Source organism: Scardinius erythrophthalmus, assembly GCF_964197995.2.
Source record: "Scardinius erythrophthalmus genome assembly, chromosome: 6".
NCBI classification, from domain to species: Eukaryota; Metazoa; Chordata; class Actinopteri; order Cypriniformes; family Leuciscidae; genus Scardinius; species Scardinius erythrophthalmus.
In genome coordinates, this window is record NC_138226.1 from 8,493,428 (window position 1) to 8,516,711 (window position 23,284).

At 40.2% G+C, this 23,284-nt stretch overlaps 1 protein-coding gene across 1 annotated transcript in view; it reads left to right on the plus strand.

Moving 5' to 3' along the window:
• The window catches only part of ttn.2 (titin, tandem duplicate 2), a 162,713-nt gene extending 140,684 nt beyond the window's left edge, over positions 1–22,029 (plus strand). The window contains exons 209-234 of the mRNA XM_081368710.1: positions 66–1,832; positions 1,976–2,269; positions 2,887–3,165; positions 3,253–3,552; positions 3,645–5,711; positions 5,824–6,126; positions 6,214–6,519; positions 6,627–6,917; positions 7,001–7,300; positions 7,408–7,713; positions 7,799–8,101; positions 8,248–8,529; positions 8,646–9,239; positions 9,350–9,640; positions 9,740–10,039; positions 10,131–10,433; positions 10,532–10,834; positions 10,983–11,567; positions 11,666–11,971; positions 12,072–12,371; positions 12,458–13,033; positions 13,139–13,444; positions 13,638–14,231; positions 14,381–20,170; positions 20,270–20,566; positions 20,697–22,029. Of these exons, the coding sequence (XP_081224836.1) occupies positions 66–1,832; positions 1,976–2,269; positions 2,887–3,165; positions 3,253–3,552; positions 3,645–5,711; positions 5,824–6,126; positions 6,214–6,519; positions 6,627–6,917; positions 7,001–7,300; positions 7,408–7,713; positions 7,799–8,101; positions 8,248–8,529; positions 8,646–9,239; positions 9,350–9,640; positions 9,740–10,039; positions 10,131–10,433; positions 10,532–10,834; positions 10,983–11,567; positions 11,666–11,971; positions 12,072–12,371; positions 12,458–13,033; positions 13,139–13,444; positions 13,638–14,231; positions 14,381–20,170; positions 20,270–20,566; positions 20,697–20,995 (17,642 nt within the window). The 3' untranslated portion in view covers positions 20,996–22,029. The remainder of the gene's footprint in view (positions 1–65; positions 1,833–1,975; positions 2,270–2,886; positions 3,166–3,252; positions 3,553–3,644; positions 5,712–5,823; positions 6,127–6,213; positions 6,520–6,626; positions 6,918–7,000; positions 7,301–7,407; positions 7,714–7,798; positions 8,102–8,247; positions 8,530–8,645; positions 9,240–9,349; positions 9,641–9,739; positions 10,040–10,130; positions 10,434–10,531; positions 10,835–10,982; positions 11,568–11,665; positions 11,972–12,071; positions 12,372–12,457; positions 13,034–13,138; positions 13,445–13,637; positions 14,232–14,380; positions 20,171–20,269; positions 20,567–20,696) is intronic.
• Positions 22,030–23,284: the final 1,255 nt, after the last annotated feature.

Below are 23,284 nucleotides of genomic sequence, written 5' to 3' on the forward strand. Positions count from 1 at the left end.
GTTGATTCAAATTATTTTATGATCCTGTGAACCTGATCAAATATGTTCTTCTTTCATTTTAACAGAGGAGGCGGATGTGGATCTTGACATGTCAATGTCAACTCAATACATAGCAAAGGCTGGTAGAGATGTGGAGATTGTAATCCCTCTTAAGGGTAGACCTGCTCCAAATGTAACATGGAGGAAGGGAGACAAGAACATTAGTGGGGATGCAAGATATGGCATCAAAAACACAGAATACTCAACTACACTCATCATTCCAAAAGTCACAAGGGATGATACTGGCAAATACCTTCTTGAAATTGAAAATGGGGTCGGAGAGCCAAAAACCATTACTGTGTCTGTTAAAGTATTGGACACACCTTCTGCTTGTAATAGGTTGATCGTGAAGAATGTAACACGAGGTAAACTCACACTGAGCTGGGAACCACCTTATATTGATGGTGGCTCTTCAATCACAAATTACATAGTTGAAAAGAAGGATGCTAAAATGAAGGCATTCACCATTGTGACAAATGAATGTACCAATACAACATACAAAGTTGATGGTCTTTCTGAAGAAATTTCCTATTTCTTCCGTGTTTCTGCTGAAAATGAATATGGTGTTGGTGATCCTTGTGAGACTGCACAGCCTGTGAGAGCAACTGAGATGCCTGGTGCTGTAAAAGATATTGTACTGGTTGACTCAACTAATACATCTGTATCTTTGGCATGGACCAAGCCTGATCATGATGGTGGCAGCCACATTTCTGAGTACATTATTGAGAAGAAGACAAAGGAAGAAGATGCCTGGAGCATTGGTGGTACATGCAGATGTTGCCACTATGAGGTAACACACCTTAAAGAGCTTTCAGAAATTTACTTTAGAGTATTTGCGAAAAATGAGAAGGGTCGCAGTGACTTTTCTCAAATTGGACCCATTACTGTAAAGGACTTACTTATACCGCCTGAGGCAAACCTTATTGACTATCCTAACGCAGAATTAAGCGTTCGCATTGGACAAAATGTAAATATTGACTTGCCCTACAAAGGTAAACCTAAACCAACTATTCAGTGGATGAAAGATGATGTTCCACTCAAGGAAAGCGAACAAGTTCGTTTCAGGCAAACCGAAAACAAGGCAAGTCTCATTGTAAGAAATGCAAGAAAGGACAACGCAGGAAAATACACCTTGGTCCTTGATAACAAACTTGTCAAGAACTTCTTTGACATCAAAGTGATTACACTTGGGCCACCATCTCAGCCTATAGGCCCAATCCGTTTTGATGAAATTAAAGCCCAGAGTATTATAATCTCATGGGATCAGCCCCAGGAAGATGGTGGAGGAGAGATCACCTGCTATAGTGTAGAAAAGCGAGAGACATGTCAAGCAGCATGGAAGATGGTTTGCTCTAGTGTGGTCAGGAACACATTCAAGATAACAAAATTGCTTAAGGGTACTGAATACCAATTTAGGGTACGTGCAGAGAACAAATATGGAGTGAGCGAGCCTCTAAACTCATCAGATGTGGTTGCTCAACACCAATATAAGCCACCAGGTCCACCAGGAAAACCTGTAGTATTCAATGTGACAAGTGATGGCATGACTGTTCAGTGGGATGCCCCAGGATTTGATGGTGGTTCTCCAATCACTGGATACCATCTTGAGAAAAAAGATAGGAACAGCTTATTGTGGATGAAAGTGAATTCCAATGTTATCTCTGGACGAGAATACAGAGCAATTGGACTTATTGAAGGTCTGGAGTATTCATTCAGAGTTTATGCGCAAAACAATGCCGGCATGAGTCCAGTCAGTGAACAGAGCAAGCACAAACTGGCAATTTCCCCTGTTGGTAAGTCTTAGTATTGTCTTTGTAACATTCATCCACGATAAGCTTTTGTCAGTGCTTATGGTTTTAATTACTTCACAGAATGCATCTTTTTGCCAAAGTTCCTTATTTTCTTCTTTTCCAAATATCTTTTCTTTTTTCTTTAGATCCTCCTGGCACCCCTAACTGCATTGATGTTACAAGAGACTCTGTAACACTTAATTGGGAACCACCAAAACGTGATGGAGGAAGTAGAATTGTGGCATACAGTGTTGAAAGGCGTCAAGGAAGAGCACGTTGGTTGAGATGCAATTTCATTGACATCAGCGAATGTCAGTTTACAGTAACAGGCCTTGCTGCTGGTGATCGCTTTGAATTTAGGGTAATTGCCAGGAATGCTGTTGGAACAGTTAGTCCACCCTCTCAGTCATCTGGCTACATCATGACCAAGGATGAAAGTGGTATGTAATTACAAAGGCATTATTCGATATAAATTGTTCTACATTAGGGCTGTAAAATTTCAAATTTCGAATATTGTTCTAATTTAAATAAAAAATCCACATTCGAATGCAAAAAACAGTGTATTGGAATTTTAGGTTTGTGTCAGGCAGCCTTATCAGTTGTGCACGAGATGCAATGATGATGATGATGTTAGAATGGTTGTTGCGTTTTAAAGTTTTTGTTAACCTAGAGAACCACGTTTAGAGAGCCATGTACAGTTAAAAGAAGTTAAACTTTTAGAAAACATTTCTCAATACCCCCCCCCCCCCCATTCCACTAAATCTCATGTTTTTTGCTTCATGCTTCAGTGCTTCGGCTCATTGTATTAAACTGCAAAAATACATGATGCTGTTTTGTTTATAATTATGCGATTTCCGAAATTATATTTGATTTATAAACATTAGTTTAAATGTTATCCACTTTTTTTTATAGACAGTCTTGTTTTTTAATATGCTTTGAATAAGCAATTTAATGCAGTGCAATAATATTTTGCTGATTTGCACCCTCTTGTGGCCTCAGGAGACAAGCCAAAATATAGGAGATACTCATAAAAAACAAAAAACATTTTCTTTTTCAGTCATCCCTGAGATTGCGTTTGAAGCTGAGAAGACCCTCACCATCAAGGCCGGAGAAAACATTAAACTCAGATGCAGTATAAGTGGACGTCCTGTACCTCAAGTCACATGGTATAAAGATGGAAAGGAAGTAGACAAAATGCTGGTTGACATCACAACTGTTATTGGATCAAGCTCACTGTTCATCAGAGATGCTGACCGCAATGACCGTGGTATCTACACAGTTGAGGCCAAGAACAGTTCAGGCACAACAAAAGTGGATGTTCTTGTCAGAGTACAAGGTATAATATAAAATCAGTTTTGATTTATAGTTTTAATAAAGTTGTTCTGGATTTAGTCGTTGCTTATTTCCACTCTGTGTTATTCAGATACCCCTGGACCACCTGAAGGCCCTCTTCGCTTCACAAATATATCTGCAGAGAAAGCTACTCTTTGGTGGAGCCCACCTGAAAATGATGGTTGTGCACCTATCATTAATTATTTGATTGAGAAGCGTGAAACTTCCAGAATTTCATGGGCGCTTGTAACATCTAAGTGTGAAGCCTGCTCCTTCAATGCCACAAAACTGATCAAAGGCAATGAATATCAGTTCCGTGTATCTGCTGTCAATAAATTTGGTGTGGGCAAGCCACTAGAGTCTGATCCAATCATTGCTCAAATGCAGTACAGTAAGTAAAAATAGTTTTTCTTGATCCTATCATTTTCTAATTTAGAACTGTTCATTCTTGACTTAAACACATTCCTTTTTGATATCTAACAGCGGTACCAGATGCTCCCGGAACACCTGACTGCACTCATGTAACAGGAAACAGTATCACTCTATGTTGGACAAGACCAAGACATGATGGAGGAAATGAGATTAAGCAATACATTCTTGAAAGACGAGAGAAGAAGAGCTTAAGATGGTTGAAGGTTTCCGCAAAGAGACCAATAACTGAACTAAGGCACAGAGTTACAAATCTTACAGAAGGAAATGAATATGAATTCCGTGTTATGGCTGAAAATGGTGCTGGAATTGGACCTGCAAGTGGTACATCCAGATTGTTCAAGTGTAGAGAACCAACAAGTGCACCCAGTGCACCAACTTTAGTGAAGGTCATTGATTCCACAAAGACATCTGTTACTTTGGAATGGACAAAACCAGTGTTTGACGGTGGCATGGAAATCATTGGTTACATTATTGAGATGTGCAAGGCAAGCCTTGAGGAATGGCACAGAGTCAACAATCAGACTTGCATCCATACACATTACAAAGTAACAGAGTTAGAACCTGGTGAAGAATATAAATTCCGTGTTTGTGCAGTCAATGGTGCTGGCAAGGGAGAATTCTCTGAGACTCCTAATGTAGTACAAACTGTTGATAGACTGACTTCACCAGAAATTGATATAGATGCAAACTTCAAGCAGACACATATTGTGAAGAACGGCGGAACAGTCTCACTTCATATTCCCTTCCGTGGAAAGCCAGCCCCACTTGCCACATGGACAAAGGCAGATGGAGATCTTGGCATAATGGTGGATATTAATACAACAGACACATTCAGCACTTTGACAATTGAAAATTGCACCAGGTATGATGCTGGAAAGTATACACTCTCTCTTGAAAACAACAGTGGTCGTAAAGCTATTACATTAACAGTCAAAGTGTTGGACACACCTGGACCACCAGGACCTCTCTCATTCAAGGATGTGACAAGAGGTGCTCTGACACTCATGTGGGATGCACCATCCAATGATGGAGGTGCACGTGTTCATCATTACATTGTTGAGAAGCGAGAGGCAAGTCGATTAAGTTGGCAAGAGGTCAGTGAAAAGTGCACACGTCAAATCCTGAGAGTGACCAACCTTGATATTGGCGTAGCATACTTCTTCAGGGTTATCGCTGAAAATCAATATGGCAAAGGTGAGCCATTTGAAATGACAGAGCCTATTATAGCCACAGAAGAGCCTGCACCACCTAAGCGACTGGATATCATTGATACTACATCCTCAACAGCCAGCTTAGTATGGATGAAGCCTGAGCATGATGGTGGAAGCCGCATTACTGGATACATTGTTGAGACTAGAAAGAAGGGCTCTGATCACTGGGTTGTAGGTGGCCAAACTAAATCTTTGAAAATGGTTCTTGAAGGCTTGGTTGAGAACACAGAATACGAGTTTCGTGTCAAGGCTCAGAATGATGCTGGCATTAGTCATCCACGAGATGCCCTAGCCTCTGTCATCATAAAGGAGCCACGTATTGAGCCAACAGCGGATCTCAGTGGCATAGATAAACAGCTCATCACTTGCAAAACTGGAAATTCATTTGCCATTGATATTCCAATCAGTGGCAGACCAGCCCCCAAGGTAACATGGAAACTTGAAGAAATGAAACTCAAAGAAACAGACAGAGTCTCAATTAAGATTTCTAAATGCAGAACCACTCTACTGGTTAAGGATGCCAAGAGAGGTGACAGTGGAAAGTATTATCTCATGCTTGAAAATTCAGCTGGATCAAAGACATTCACTGTCACCATCATTGTCTTTGGTAGACCGACCCCACCAATTGGACCTATTAAGGTTTCAGGAATATCATCAGAATCCTGTGTATTGACTTGGGAAGAACCTACAGATGATGGTGGAACGGACATAACCAATTATATTGTTGAGAAACGCGAGTCTGGCTCCACCACATGGCAGGTTGTGAATTCAAGTGTGAAACGGACCACCATCAAAGTAACTCATCTCACTAAGTACATGGAGTACACTTTCAGAGTCTGTGCTGAGAACAAGTTTGGTGTTAGCAAGTCTATTGAATCTCAATCTATTGTTGCTGAGCATCCATTCAGTAAGTATTTGGTGTTGTATATAACTTTATCCATTGATGAAATGGAACATAAACAATTCAGTATTTATTTTTGTTGTCTCCTGTCTGATAAATGTTACATTTCTGTTTTCAGTTTCACCAAGCCCACCAACCCGCCCAGATGTAGTTTCAGTGTCTGCTAATGCAATTTCTATCCGCTGGGATGTGCCATATAATGATGGTGGAAGCCAAGTAACTGGATACTGGATTGAGAAGAAAGAGCGTAATACCATTCTGTGGGTGAGGGAGAACAAGATTCCTTGCCTTGAGTGTCACTACAAGGTCTCCAGCCTTATTGAGGGCCTTGAGTATCAGTTCAGAGTATATGCAATGAACATTGCTGGTTTGAGTAAAGCAAGTGAACCATCAAGGCCAGTACTGGCTCTAAATCCAGTTGGTAAGTTTTTTGTTACTTTCTACTATCTTTTATGTGTTATTTTTATTCATGGCTTAGTATTTATCACGTTTTTGTCTGCATTTTCAGATCCACCTGGCAAACCAGAGGTTTATGATATAACCAAGACCTCTGTGTCTATTAAATGGTCTATACCATTCAATGACGGTGGCAGCAAGATTGTTGGATATGTTGTTGAACGCAGGGCATCCAGTGATGATGAAGAAGCTCGTTGGTTAAAGTGCAACTACACTACAATCACAGAAAACTTCTTCACTATTACATCACTCCATGAGGGAGAGGAGTATGAATTCCGTGTTATTGCCAGAAATGGTGCTGGAGTCCACAGTAAGCCATCTGAATCGACAGGATTTCTCACATGCAAAGATGAATATAGTAAGATGGTTTCCTTAGTTGATGCATGCTTACATTATGTGTAGAAACACACATATACTGTATACTGTTTTGAATATGTGTTAATATATGTTATTTATTTATTTCAGCACCACCAAAGGCTGAGCTGGACAGTAAACTTGTGGGTGAGACAATCACTATTAGAGCAGGATCAGACCTTGTTCTTGATGCTGCTGTTGGTGGAAAACCAGAGCCTAAGGTTTTTTGGGCCAAGGGTGATAAGGAGCTGGATCTTGGAGAGAAATACTCACTGACGTACACAAGTACAAGAGCGATGGCAATCATTAAGTCATGTGATAGAAATGATACTGGAAGATACATCCTTACTGTGAAGAATGCAAGTGGAATCAAAACAGCTGCTGTCAATGTTAAAGTACTTGGTAAGAACATAATAAATCACATGTTTCAGTCAAAATACCATTTATTGGCTGTATATTTAATGAGAAAATCTTTTATATTTAAGATACACCTGGTCCACCTGAGGGAACAATAACAATCAGCAGGGTCACAGAGGAGAAATGTTCAGTTTCCTGGAAGATTCCTTTCGAGGATGGTGGAGATCATGTCACTCATTATATTGTTGAAAGACGTGAGACCAGCAGACTCAACTGGGTCATCATGGAAAATGAATGCAAGACTCTGTCTTGTGTCAGCACAAAACTGATCAAGAACAATGAGTACATTTTCCGTGTCAGAGGTGTAAATAAGTACGGGCCCGGTGTGCCCCTAGAGTCTGAACCAGTTATTGCAAGAAATGCATACAGTAAGTTTAATTACAATTATTATGTATTAGTGTTTCCATTAATAATTGAGGTTTACCTACAGGACCAAGGATAAAATATTAACATTAGTTTGTAATTTACATTAAAGCTGTTCCAACACCTCCTGGAGCACCAGAGATTACTGCTGTTGGAAAAGAGCATGTCATTATTGAGTGGCTTAAGCCAGAGAGTGATGGTGGAAGTGAAATCAAAAACTACCTTGTGGATAAACGTGAGACGAGCAGTGTCAGATGGACAAGAGTGAACAAAACCTACACCATTTATGATACACGCCTCAAGATCACTGGTCTCCTTGAGGGTAGCGATTATCAATTCCGTGTTGCAGCCGTCAATGCAGCTGGCACCAGCATTCCAAGTGATGCATCTCAGTATGCTCACTGTAAAGACCCAACATGTGAGTAACACTGACCTGCATGGCCCAAATAAACTATTAAATGCATAGAATATAGTAACATGCTTAACCTGCCGTCATTTTACAGATACCCCAGCTCCACCGTCAGTTCCCCGTATTACAGACACCACAAAGCACAGTATTAGTATGACATGGACACGACCGATGTATGATGGCGGATCTGATGTCACGGGCTATGTTGTTGAAATTCTGGAGGAGGGAACAGAGCAATGGTATAGAGCCACCCAGAAGACCTTGAGCAGTACCGAGTACACAGTAACTGGTCTGGCAAGTAACAAAAAGTACAGCTTCAGAGTGGCTGCAGTCAATAATATGGGTACTGGAGAATTCAGTGAAGGCAGTATTGAGGCTGCACCTTCAGAAAGAATTGGTAAGTTTTTTTAAATAATGGTCAATAGTGATGTGCAAAGACCTCGCGTTCCTGCACACCACTGATGGTCAAACTAATTTCTGCTCCTAAAGACCTATTTTTTATGTGGAATTACTGCATAAAATCTGTTGTTGTTATCTTCTCAGAAATTCCTGATATTGAACTACCTGATGAACTGAAGAAAACCGTTTGCATCAGAGCTGGCAACACTTTACGTCTTCATGTAACTACAAATGGAAGACCCGCACCAGTTGTTACCTGGAGAAAGCCTGGAATTGACCTACAATCCCGTGGATTCATAGATACTACAGAAAACACTACAACTTTAATAGTGGAGAAGGTACATCGTTATGATGCTGGAAAATACACAATAGAGGCAGAGAATCCATCTGGCAAGAAAATAGTTACCATTCTTGTCAAGATTTATGGTAAGTACATGTATGCAATTAATAATGAATACTGTGCATTCACTTATATTAAATAGGCTAAATCGTTTGTAACTTGAGCAACCAACGCTTAAAACGGTTTAAAAATTGTCTTGTAGATACTCCTGGACCATGTGCTGCAGTAAAGGTTAAAGATTACACAAAAGAGTCTGTTGTAATCACATGGGATGTGCCTACTGTTGATGGAGGTGCTCACATCAACAACTACATAATTGAGAAGCGTGAAGCTTCAATGAAATCTTACAAAACTGTGACAACAGAATGCAAGAAGACATTATACAGAATCACCGGGCTGGAAGAAGGAACACAATACTTCTTTAGAGTATTGCCTGAGAACATATATGGTATTGGAGAACCTTGTGAAATTACAGATGCAGTACTGGTTTGTGAAGTTCCATCTGTTCCTCAAGATCTGTATGTCATTGATACCACAAAGTCTACTGTCATACTTGGATGGGAAAAACCACTTCACGATGGTGGCAGCAGACTTTCTGGCTATGTCATCGAAGCTTGCAAAACTGGAAGTGACCGCTGGATGAATGTTGCTAATGTGAAATCATCTGTGCTGCAGCACACAATTGTCTCACTGAATGAAAATGAGCAATATCTCTTCAGAATCAGAGCTCAAAATAGCAGAGGTGTCAGTGAGCCCAGAGATCTCATGACACCTGTAACAATACAAGAACAGAGAGGTACGATATCATTAACTGCTAAATGAAACGAGGAAAACAGTCAAAAAATAATTTTCATATTATTTATTGTCTGTTTGAAAGGCTAATTATTATTTCTATTTTCATTACAGTTATGCCAAAAATTGACTTGACTGGCATCCCACAAAAGATTGTCAGTGTGCCAGCTGGTAAGCCAATTGTGCTCAACATTCCCATTAAAGGTCGACCCATACCAGTCTGTTCATGGTTCTTTGGTGGAGTCAAAATGAAGGACAAGCTTGACCGCATCAAGGTTGAGACAACTGCTAAATCTACCAAATTGACAGTACGTGAAACCACAATTTATGATACTGGTGACTATTCTCTTGAAGTGAAAAATGTCACTGGAACAGCAACTGAGGTCATCAAAGTTATCATTCTTGGTGAGAATTTTACATTTTACTTTTCCGTACAGGTTTTTACTGGTATACAGCTACATTTGAAGTATTTTTTTAAATTGACCAAATATATTTCTTTCCTAGATAAACCTGGAGTACCTGTTGGGCCCATGAAAATTGATGAGGTTGATGCCACATCTGTCACCTGCAGCTGGGAACCACCACAGAAAGATGGAGGTGCAAATGTCAGTGGCTATGTTGTTGAGCAGCGTGATGCACATCGACCTGGATGGATGCCTGTGTCTGAATCTGTCACAAGAAACACGTTCAAGTTTACAAGACTTGTGGAGGGAACTGAATATGTATTCCGTGTGGCTGCAACAAATCGTTTTGGTATTGGCGGGTTCTTGCAATCTGACGTTGTTGAGTGCAAGAGTGTCAAAAGTATGTTTTTTTTCCTACTTCAGGTGTTTTCTATTTATATTTACGTTATTTAAAAATGAAAGTATTAAATTAGTCTCATATCCTTTTCTAGCTGTACCTGGAGCACCAAGCACACCTGAAATACTTGATGTGTCTCATGATGGCATGACCCTTATTTGGACACCACCTGAGGATAATGGAGGTTCTACTATTGCTGGCTACATTATTGAGCGCAAAGAGGCTGCGTCCGACAGATGGCTTCGCATCAATAAGAATCCAGTTACCATGACAAGATACAGAACCACAGGACTTATTGAGGGCATTGAATATGAGTATAGAGTGACAGCTATCAACTCTAGAGGAACCGGAAAACCAAGTGCAAACTCTAAACCAACTATTGCAATGGATCCTATCGGTATGTACAAAGGAACAACACAAGCTTGTAAAAATGTAAGTAAATCAGTTGTCAGTAGACCAAACATGACCAATGTGTTTAACTTTCCTCTTAAACAGAACCTCCTGGTATTCCACTGAATCCAAGAGTCACAGATACCACAAGAACATCAGTTTCGCTTGCCTGGTCTTCTCCAGAGGAAGAGGGTGGTGCTGCTATAACTGGCTATCTGATTGAGATGCAGAAGGTTGACCAGGTTGAATGGACAAAATGCAACACAACACCAACAAAGATTTGTGAATACACCTTGACACATATGCCCCAGGGAGCTGAATACAAGTTCCGTGTGTTGGCATGTAATGCTGGTGGAGCTGGAGAACCAGCTGAGATTTCAGGAGTGGTCAAAGTTACAGAAATGCTTGGTAAGAGAAAATACCTAACAATGGGAATAATAATTTGTTATTATAAACATATGTACACATACAAATTATTATTCGTACATGTATTATTCTTTCATACATGTATATGGCAATGCATTTTTGTAATGTAAGAACTGTATTTTCTTTTCAGAATATCCTGATTATGAGTTGGATAAAATCTACCAGGAAGGCTATGTTGTCAGACAAGGAGGAGTCATTAGATTATCTGTGCCCATCAAAGGCAAACCCTTCCCAACATGCAAGTGGACAAAGGAAGGTCGCGACATTTCTCACAGAGCTATGATTGCAACCAGTGAAGAACGTACTGAGCTTGTGATCAAGGAGGCCCACAGAGATGACACTGGCACTTATGACCTTGTGTTAGAAAACAAATGTGGAAAGAAGGCTGTCTATATTAAGGTTAAAGTAATTGGACGGCCAGATCCACCCGAGGGTCCTCTTGAATTTGATGATATTCAGGCACGTTCAGTCAGAGTGAGCTGGAGACCGCCTTCAGATGATGGTGGCTCTGATATCTTTGGTTACATTGTGGAGAGGCGAGAGGTGCCTAAAGCAGCTTGGTACACTGTAGATTCACGTGTGGTTGATACATCACTTGTGGTCAAGGGACTGAAGGAAAATGTTGAATATCACTTCAAGGTTACAGCAGAGAACCAGTTTGGTATAAGCAAATCCCTCAAATCTGATGAATCTGTTACACCAAAGACACCTCTTTGTAAGCATTTCTATTTATTTATTTTTAATTTTCTTAAGAACCACTTTATTGAAAATCACACTAATTATTATATATTGTTTTATTCGTTTTGCATAAAGGTCCTCCAGAACCTCCTAGTTTCCCTCCAGAAATCATGGATGTTACAAAGACCACAATTGGCCTGTCCTGGTCAAGACCAAAGGATGATGGTGGATCTCGTGTCACTGGATACTATGTTGAGAGAAGAGAGATTTCCACTGAGAAGTGGGTGCGTCATAACAAGACACATATCACGACAACAATGTATACTCTCACTGGTCTCATCCCTGATGCAGAGTACCAGTTCCGTGTGATTGCTCAAAATGATATTGGTCAAAGTGAGCCTGGACCTGTATCTGAGTCAGTTGTATGCAAAGATCCATTTGGTACGTAACCCTCCCTTCTCCCTTCCAAAGAAGTTAATAATTTTCCTAAATAAAAACTAAAGTATTTTTACATACTTAATCTATTCTTTGTGTTCAACAGATAAACCAGGCCAACCCGGTGAGATTGACATCATCTCTATAGCCAAGGACTGCATAACCATTCACTGGTTGCGTCCTGAATCCGATGGTGGAAAAGAAATCCTTGGGTACTGGATTGAATACAGGCAAGCAGGGGAAAGTGCCTGGAAGAAATGCAACAAAGAGCGTTCCAAGGACAGACAGTTTACCATGGGTGGACTCATGGAAGCAACAGAGTATGAATTCAGAGTGTTTGCTGAAAATGAAACTGGACTGAGTAGACCAAGAAGAACAGCAATGGGCATTAAAACAAAACTGAGTGGTAAGTTAATTAAATTTTATTTCTTTTTCTGAAAAATACATTAACAAAGTATGCAACGTGACTAACATGTTCAATTGATCCTCTAGTTGGAGAGGCTCCATGCCTGAAAGAGGAAATTAAAGATACTACCACTAAATTAGGAGAATCTGGAACAATGACATGCCAAATTATTGGAAGACCTCTTCCTGAAATTAAGTGGTATAGATATGGAAAGGAGTTGATCCAGAGCCGAAAATACAAGATGAGCTCTGATGGCCGAAACCACTCTATAACAGTGTCAACAGATGAACAAGAAGACGAGGGCATGTACACATGCAGAGCCGTCAATGAGGCAGGTGAAATTGAGACCAGTGGCAAGCTCCTATTGCAGGCTGCACCGCAATTCCATCCTGGATTTCCACTGAAGGAAAAATACTATGCTGGTTGTGGAACAAGCCTACGTCTCCATGTCGTCTACATTGGTCGCCCTATTCCACAAATAATGTGGTTCTATGGCAAGAAGCCTCTCAATCCATCTGAGAATGTAATAATAGAAAACACAGAAAGTTACACTCACTTAGTAATCAGAAATGTCCAGCGTAAGACCAATGCTGGAAGATATAAGGTACAAATGAGCAACAAATTTGGCACAGTGGACACTACCCTCCGTGTTGAAATCCAAGGTAAATTAAGGTCCATTTTTAAACAGATAAGCACTGAAATACCAATTGACTTGTTTGCATGAAATATATTTGCAAATGTAAGAAATAATCTCCCTGACTTTTCAGATAAACCTCTCATGCCTGAAGGACCAATCGTTGTTGATGCTCTCTTGAAGAGTGCTGTGATCATTAGCTGGAAACCACCTAAGGATGATGGTGGATCAATGATCACAAATTACATTGTAGAGAAACGTGAAGCAAAAGAGGGTGAGCAATGGCATCTTGTGTCTTCAGCTATCCCAGGAACCACATGTCGTGTTCCAAACCTCATTGAGAGTGCTGGATATTACTTCCGGGTTTCTGCACAGAATCAGTATGGAATTAGTGAACCTCTTGAGATACCTTCTGTTGTGATTATCAAGAGTCCATTCGGTAAGTTTCATGAATTGGTGGTCTTTAAATAGTAGTCTAATATATATATATATATATATATATATATATATATATATATATATATATATATATATATATATATATTAAATAAATAAAACAATAAATTAGCATGAAACACAAAAGGATATATTGTCAAATCCATTAAATGTAATCCTCTTTATTTTTAAAACAGAGAAACCTGGAGTCCCACAACAGCCATTTGTTTCTTCTGTAACAAAGGATTCATGTGTTGTTTCTTGGAAACCACCAGCCAGTGATGGGGGTGCCAAAATTAAGAACTATTACCTTGAAAAAAGAGAGAAGAAACAGAACAAATGGATTACAGTTACTTCAGAAGAAATCCGCGAGACATATTACACTGTTAAAGGCCTTCTTGAAGGTTTCGAATATGAATTCCGTGTCAAATGTGAAAATATTGGTGGAGAGAGTGACTGGAGTGAGATTTCAGAACCAGTCATTCCAAAATCAGATACAGCTCTCCGTGCCCCATTTTTCAAGGAAGAATTAAGGGACATGTGTGTCAAATACAGGGCAAATGCCACATTTGTCACAAAGGTTATTGGACATCCCAAGCCAGTGGTTAAATGGTACAAGAACGGCAAAGAAATTTTCCCTGATGGAGAGAAAATAAAGGTCCAAGAATTCAAGGGGGGCTACTTCCAACTTGTTATCAGCAATGCTGATGAGAATGATGCAGCTGTTTACCAAATTAGAGCTACTAACCAGCTTGGATCAATTTCCACAAGTATGAACCTAGAGGTTGAGGGTAAGTATTTCTGGTGGTTTGTTTTTTAACATGTTATTCAACCTCAAAAACAATTCAAAGTACTTTTACGTTTATCATTCTGCATGACTGCTTAGAATGTACTATTCCATATTAAGTTTTGTCTTATCATTTACTTTTTTTTTTTCTAGTTCCTGCCAAAATTTACTTACCATTACATCTCCAAGGCATGGGAGCTGTTCATGCCATTCGTGGTGAAGTGGTTACAATCAAGATTCCAATTAGTGGAAAACCTGATCCTATAGTCACATGGCAAAAGGGACAAGAGATTATTAATAATACAGCTTATCATCAAGTCATTCTCACAAGATCATTCACCTCCCTGGTGTTCCAAAAGGGAGTACAAAGGAAGGATTCTGGCTACTACATAATTTGTGCCAAAAATCGATTTGGCGTGGATAAGCAGACAGTTGAACTTGATGTTGCTGATGTCCCTGATCCACCAAAGGATGTTAAAGTCAGTGATATTAGCAGAGACACACTCACCCTCATTTGGAGTCCTGGAAATGATGGAGGAAGTGAAATTATCAATTACATTATAGAAAAGTGCCCTACCACTGGGGACAGATGGATTCGTGTTGCTCAGACTCCTGAGCCCCAATACACCGTGATGAGTCTCTTTGGCAAAACAAAGTACCAGTTCCGTGTGATTGCAGAAAACCAATTTGGCTTGAGTGATCCATCTGCGCCAACGGACCCTGTGACTACAAAAGAAGACAAGTTAGCAATTCGAAACTATGATGAAGAAGTAGATGAAACAAGAGTGGTTACAAAGGAGGAGGCACCACATTCAAAAGTCAAGCTTGTGCCAACTCTCTACACAATCTCTGAGGAACTTGCACGCAATGGACAGTTTGGCATTGTCCATCGCTGTATTGAAATTAGCTCTAAGAAGACATTCTTGGCTAAATTTATCAAAGTTAAAGATGCAGATAGAGAGCTGGTTGCAAGAGAAATTGAGACACTTAACATTGCAAGACATAAAAACATTCTGTATCTTCATGAATCCTTTGATAGCCTGGAAGAATATGTCCTGATATATGAATTCATGTCTGGTATGGACATCTTTGAGCGCCTTGGTACAAACTTTGACCTCACAGAGCAAGAAATCGTTTGTTATATGAGACAAGTCTGTGGAGCCCTGAAGTTCCTCCATAGTCGCAACTATTGTCATTTTGATATCAGACCTGATAACATTGTTTATTCCACAAGGAAGAGCAATACAATCAAGATAATTGAAATGGGTCAAGCTAGGTTGCTTACACCTGGAGAAAACATCAGGATTCAGTTCACTGCCCCTGAGTACTATGCACCTGAAATCCACAACAGTGATTTTGTAACCACTGCCACTGACATGTGGTCTGTAGGTGTTCTTGCATATGTCCTTCTTAGCGGACTTAATCCATTTGCTGCTGAATCACATCAGAAAATGGTTGAGCACATTTCAAATGCAGAGTATTTGTTTGATAGTGAAGCCTTTAAAGAGACTAGCCTTGAGGGTATGGACTTTGTTGACAGACTCCTGACTAAAGACGGCAAGCTACGTATGACTGCCTCCGAAGCTTTGGAGCACCCTTGGCTCAAGATGAAATTGGAACATATTAGTTCAAAGGTCATCAAGACTTTGAGACACAGAAGATACTACCAATCCCTGGTGAAAAAGGAATGGAGCACTGTTGTTTCAGCAGCACGTGTTGCCTATGGTGGTGGCTACAGAAACCAGAGAAATGTTTCCATTGGTAGAGTGAAAGTTGGACATCCTGAACAAGGCTTGAGAGCGGGTCCTGTCATGCATGGATCTGCTGAAGAGGGAGGACATGTCAGGTTTGTTTGCTGCATTGAAAACTACGATAGAAACACTGAAGTGACCTGGTACTTTGGGTCCCGCAAACTGATTGCAAGCCACAAATATGAAATCAGTTATGCTAATGGAGTTGCTAGCATCTATGTTAAAGACATTGAAGAATGTGATGATGGATTATATAGATGCAAGGTTGTCAGTGAAGACAGGGAGGACAATGCCTATGCTGAGTTGTTTGTTGAGACTGTTCGGTCCTACCGTGAATACTATCTGGGACGCTCACTCAAGAAACCAAGGCGTAGAATTGACAAAACCAAAATTTTGCAGAGGCCACCAGAGTTTACTTTGCCATTATACAACCGTGCAGCATACATTGGTGAAGATGTACGCTTTGGTGTAACCATAACAGTCCATCCAGAGCCAAGTGTTACATGGTTAAAGGCTGGGCACAGAATCAAACCAGATCCTAAAAAATACACATTCACAAGTGACAAGGGTCTTTATCAACTCATGATACACAATCTTGACCTCAGTGATGATGCTGAATACACTGTTGTAGCAAACAACAAGTTTGGTGAGGATAGTTGCAAGGCACGTCTCACTGTGACACCACACTTACTTGCTGAGGACACTATGAGACCAATGTTCAAACGTCTCTTAGCCAATATTGAGTGTGTTGAGGGGCAAAGTGTTCGCTTTGACTTGAGAGTATCAGGAACCCCAGCACCAACTCTGAAATGGGAGAAAAATGGCAAACCTCTTGAGTTCAGACCACAAGTTGAAGTCGTTCTAGAGGACGTAGACTATCATGTTCTACATATCAGAGAAACCCTCATAGAGGATTCAGGCACATACAGAGTCACTGCAACAAATACAGCTGGATCAGCAAGTTGTCAAGCTACTCTCAAAGTTGAACGCCTGACATACACAAGGAGGGAGTTCAAGAGTGAGGAAGAGAGGCAGAAATATGTTAGAAACCAAATAGAAAAGACACTGAAAATGGCACAACAGTTCTCAACGGCAGAGGTTGTTACACTCAATCCTGTAGCACAGGAGGCTTTGAAGGAAGCTGCTGAATTATATAAACCTGCAGTGAGCACCAAGAATGTGCAGGGTGAGTTTGACATCTCTGATAAAGAGGATCAAGAAATAAAGAAAATAAAAGAAGAAGATAAGAAGATGCGTATGCCTTACGAAATCCCTGAAGCTCGTGCACATGATCCAACTGTTCTTGGTGAAGATAACTTGATCAAACACTTTGTGCCATTATCTGACATGAAATGGTACAAGAAACTGCGTGACCAATATGAGATTCCTGAGAGAATGGAAAGAATTGTTCAGAAGAGACAGAGGCGTATTCGTCTTTCCAGATGGGAGCAATTTTATGTCATGCCACTGCCTAGAATAAGTGATCAGTACAGACCAAAGTGGCGCATTCCAAAACTTACGCAAGATGATTTAGAGACTGTTCGACCAGCAAGGCGATCACCATCCCCAGAATCTGAGGCATCATTCAGACTGAGAAGACGCTCACTAGGAGATCTTTCCGATGAGGAGCTCCTCGAGGGTGAGGACTATCTGACAATAAAGAGAACTGAAAAAGAGAGGCAAGAGCTTGAAGAAGAACTAGAACTTGGCTTCTCTGCCTCCCCACCCAGTGGAAGCCCTGTACGCTTTGAGCTGTCTGCACTGCGTCGTGCCTCACCAAAACCTGTTCACAAAGCTGAAATGAGACGTGTAGAAGAGACCATACATGTAACAAAAACTGAGCAAGCTCGAGGCTCTCCTCCTCCCATTTCATATTTCTTGAGAAGGAGGAGATCCTTGTCTCCAACATACATTGAACTGATGCGTCCTGTCTCTGAGCTCATCAGACAACCCCGTGCACGCATCTCAACAGAGGCTGAAGTTGAACTCATTGAAAGAAGATCACCCACCCCTGAGAGAACACGCCCTCGATCACCAAGTCCTGTATCCACTGAGAGAAGATCTTCCAGATCCTCCTCTAGATTTGAAAGGTCTGCAAGATTTGACATCATGTCTAGATATGAAGCAAGAAAAGCAGCTCTCAAATCTGAGCGCAAGTACCAGGTTGTGACTCAGCAACCCTTCAGTCTTGACCATGCTCCACGTATCACAGTAAGAATCCGTTCTCACCGTGTACCATGTGGTCAAAACACTAAATTCACTTTGAATGTTCAATCAAAACCTGATGCTGATATCCAGTGGTTCCATAATGGACAACAAATACAAGAAAGCAGCAAATACCAGTTCACAAATATGAGTGGAGTTCTATCTCTCCAAATTAATGACTGTCAGGCAGAGGACAGTGGTACATATCGTGTTGTCTGCACAAATTCAAAGGGTGAGGCATCAGACTATGGAACTCTTGATGTTTCAGGTGGAGAGTTTACTACATACTCCTCAAGACGTAGAGACGAAGAGGCTCCGACACCATTTGTACCTGATATAACAAAAACTGATTATTATCATTCAACAACAATCAGAGCTTCCTCTGCCTCAAGAACTCATTTGGAGATCAAAGAAACCAAAACAAAACTAACTGATAGACGTGAAGTTTCTGCCTTTGAAAAATATGAATCTCAGAAGCTTGCTTCATCTCCAATTAGATATGCATCCACTGAATACCTATCATCAGCTTCATATTCATCTTCTGAAATACATACAACATCTGAAAAACATGTGTCATCCAAATCAAAGATAAAAGAATCAGAAAAAACAACTGCTGAAGTATCAGTAAAGAAAGTTAAAGCTACTCTTTCAGCCAAAATACTCACAAAACCACACTCTCTGACTGTATCTGAGGGTGACTCTGCACGATTTGTCTGTGATATTGATGGAGAGCCAGCACCATGTGTCACATGGATGCATGAGGGAAGAACAATTGTCTCTTCACACCGTATTCATGTGTCTACAACACAGTATAAGTCTGCTTTTGAAATTTCATCAGTTGAGTTTTCTGATGAAGGCAGCTATACTGTAGTAGTAGAAAATTCGGAAGGAAAGCAAGAGGCAAGGTTTACATTGACTATTCACAAACCAATACTTAAAGAGGAAGTTACACCTACACAAGTGAAGTCACCAGAACCTTCAGTGACATCTCCAGTGCCATCAGTTAAATCTCCAGTGCCATCAGTCGCATCTCCAGTGCCATTAGTAAAGTCTCCAGAACCCTCTGTGAAATCCCCAGTGCCATCAGCAAAGTCTCCAGAGCCCTCTGTGAAATCCCCAGTGCCATCAGTAAAGTCTCCAGAACCTTTAGTGAAATCCCCTGTACCCTCAGTTAAATCTCCAGAGCCTTCATTAAAATCTCCTGTGCCCTCAATAAAGTCTCCGGAACCCCAAATTAAATCACCAGAACCCACTGGTGTTAAATCTCCTGAACCTCGAATTAAATCTCCAGAGGGTATCAAATCCCCATTCAGAGTGAAGTCACCAGAGCCAGTTGGCTCTCTTCAGAGGGTAAAGTCTCCACCTCCTATTAAGTCTCCTGAACCAACCACCCCTCAAAGAGTAAAGTCTCCAACAGCTCTGAAGTCTCCTGAGCCAGTAGCTTCACCTGCCAGGGTAAAATCTCCACCTCCTGTTAAGTCTCCTGAGCCAGTTGCCTCCCCTCTGAGAGTTAAATCCCCTACAGGCCTTAAGTCTCCTGAACCTCAGAGAGCTAAATCCCCACCAACAGTCAAATCTCCTGAGCCGATCATGTCACCTAAAAGAGTTAAATCTCCACTTACAGTGAAATCCCCAACCCCATCAAAGGAAGCACCACCAAAGATCATTCAGCAACTCAAAGCTGAAGCTTATGAAGACAAAATTAAGATGATGTTTGTTGCTGAGAGCTCAGTAAGAGAAGTTGTGTGGTACAAGGACAGCAGAAAACTCAGTCAAAGTAGTCACTACCAGATTCATTCATCTGCAGATGGAACTTGCTGTCTCTATATATCTGATGTTTCTGAGAGTGACCAAGGGGAATACTCCTGTGAAATCATAAGTGAAGGAGGAGCAATGTCAAGAACATCATTCTCATTTCTTGGTCAAGTGTTTCAAGCAATCTACACAAAAGTAACTGCATTTGTGGCTACACATAAGGTTGTTCAAGGTAAATTTAATTTCCCATAAATGTTATTAAATTATTATCCATTTAAAGTCTTGATGCCCATTCTCCTTAATGCCAATGCTTTATTGTCTTCTTTTCCAGAATCTGTGTCTTCCCAAATACATGGGGGAAGTGAAATGATTCTTAAGAAGGAAAGTGCTGCTGTTAGCGGCATGCATGAAAGTTTTACTTCAAAATCCATTCACATGGAGAGCACAATGCAAGAAGCATCCTTCAGCAGCTCCTCAATGGCTGAGATGAAATTTGAAACTATGTCGATGTCTAGCTTATCCTCTATGACATCAGAGTCAGTATATGCAATGAGCTCAAGCAGTATAATGTCAAGTCATTCACATGTTGAAGAATCCTCAGTTAGAGCAGCCCTCCACAGTGCTCAAGGTAAGGAGCAGTTTAATTACAAACATGCATAAGAATTTGTAAAATAATGCTGTAATAATATAATATTATATATATATATATATATATATATTAATAATAATATCATTTTAAATACATTTATATTTTATAGGCTTAGCTCCAAGAATTGAAGCTCTTCCTGAAGATATCAGCATTGAAACTGGAAAGGTTCTAACGGTGGCCTGTGCTTTCTCTGGAGAGCCAACACCTCGTATTGAGTGGTCACGCAGTGGAAAGAAACTGCCTGGTGAGGAAGAAAGTAGCAGGTTCCATATTGACACCACAGAAGACCTAACCACACTCATCATCACTGGTGTGAAAGAGAGTGATGCTGGGGCATACACACTCAAACTTTCCAATGAGCATGGATCTGACATGGCAACTGTTACCATCAGTATTCGATCAAAGTAAAGCCATAATTTATACCCCCAACCCTTTCTTCATTAAGCGACTTTGTATTTTTTAAATGAAATGAAAAAAAATCTTGATAAGTTACCTGGATATCTGTTCCTGTAAATATAAACTATTTTTATACCAAACCTGACATTAATTTATGCCAATCTAGACTTAAGTCTAAAGTATTATAAAATGTGCCATATTGGATAATTATGACTTAGGATTTTTGATCCAATTTTCTGTGACATGTACATAATGTATATAGCCGAATTTAACGGTTATGGAAAATGTATGAATTGTTATTTATAACAATATTAACTGAAACAAATGGAACTAAATGTTTATCAGGAGAAAGTTTCACATGGAACGAATACCTTGATAAACCTGAAACTAAACTCTGTGCCTCAACAATAAGTTGAAGTCTTAAGATTGCCTCAACAGGTAGAGAGGCTCCCTGTTGACGTTACACTAAATCTGAGAGACTAAGTTATGCTTGCATGTTTACACGTGCAGTGATATTATAACTATACTCTTATGCATTGTTACTTGAACGTAAGGCCTTGAGTGTTGTTTGCATTTTACCCTCATGTAAGCAGGGCAACTAGGCCTTGTGTTCTGACTGACTATGTCATACCACCATTTTAATGACATGCTCAAGGTGCGTGCGGCCTGCACTTTATGAGCAAAAATGTTTAATGTGCTCTGTTTCTGGCAAGGGACTGCTTGAATAAACTTTGAAAATTAACATCTCCTGGCCAATAACAGAAGTATATCTTGTACTTCCTTGCAGAAACAGAGCCTCCTCTTGGAGGTTTGCTTTGAAGCATTTTGTGTTTGTGTGTTAGCTTTAGAATTCACCTTGTCACTTGTTGGGCAAATATCAAGAAAGTGTGCCACAGTAACACCACCTGCTGTGCAATGAGAAAGAAACAGTTTAGTATCTTAATGCCCTGCACTTTGGTTTGATTTTATGTAGAATTGTAGAATTATCTATATATGCAACCTCCTTGAGTATTAAAAATTCAATAAAGCATGTTCTCAGCACTAAATTTTGTCCTTGTCTTTATTCAGAAGTTTCAATGTGTCTTGTTTAATTATGGCACAATGATTTATTCATTCTTTTATTATTCTTTTGGACTGTTCGTCTTCATTTTATAGGAAAGTGGAGCATAGACAGGAAAGTAGTGTTGAAAGAGATGGAATAGGATTGAGGCACAACACAGACTCAAACAAGTGAATGTACACAGTCCACTTTGCAAAAGCAGCTATGTATTTATTTATGACTATAACTAGGGATGCACCAGTACCGATATGGGGCCTGATACTGCGCTCGTGTACTCGTCAAAATGCTCTGATACCAACAACCAATACAACACATGTGTAAATAGTTTGTGTCCAGACAAAGAAACACTGACAGAGAAACAGAGAGAATAATGGGGATAAAAGAGAAGGCTGTCTATGAAGTAAATGTATCTAATATGTGAAATATGAAACAAAATATAGCAAAGCCTATATAGCTGTGGTGTGCAAGCTGATAAGCGGAAAACGAGCAGTGGATTAAGCATAGTGGATCTGAGTGGCACAGACGCGTGAGCTTGTCAAGCGCTTTTTCACAGACATCAGTGGAAAGTTTGAAGTTCGTTCAGATATGTAAATGGCAAAGAAAGTAAAACGAGGCATGTATAAGTTAACTGTTACGTTAACTGATGGGAGGTAGAGAGAGTAGGGTTGCGCGATATGCTCCATTTTCATATCGTCCTATCGTCAGCCTGTGAGATCGGCGATACACGATATTATCGTGAGGGGGGCGGGGCTTACTTATTTGATTATTAACTTGCTTATTTACTCATCAATTTGCTTGTTTTATTACTTCGTTTTAAATGAGAATCTTTTTCTATTTTGCTAGCAAAGGTGGAGTGTTTATTAATAGGCTAAATCAGGTTATTTCCTGGTATAGTGAGGTAAACAAAAAAAAAGATCCTAATCATTCTTGTATCTGACCATTCTTGTATATTTCAACATGTCAGCGGGAAATTTACGGACACACATTATCCTCTCATGCCGTTACAGATGCAGCATTTTGACTGTAGGCTGCTTCTGCACGAGATCATGAAAACACGTTTTAATTTATTGGGTCAAGAAAGAGTCGGAGTCTGCGATGTCCTCCTCTGTCTGGATGCACTTCACTTATGCGCACCGCACTTCAATAAGCCCAAATAACGCGGGTTTTAAATGCCGGGAGAAATCAGAGGCAAAAATCTAAAAGTCGTTGAAGTTGGTGAAAACCACGGGTAAGTCAACTTT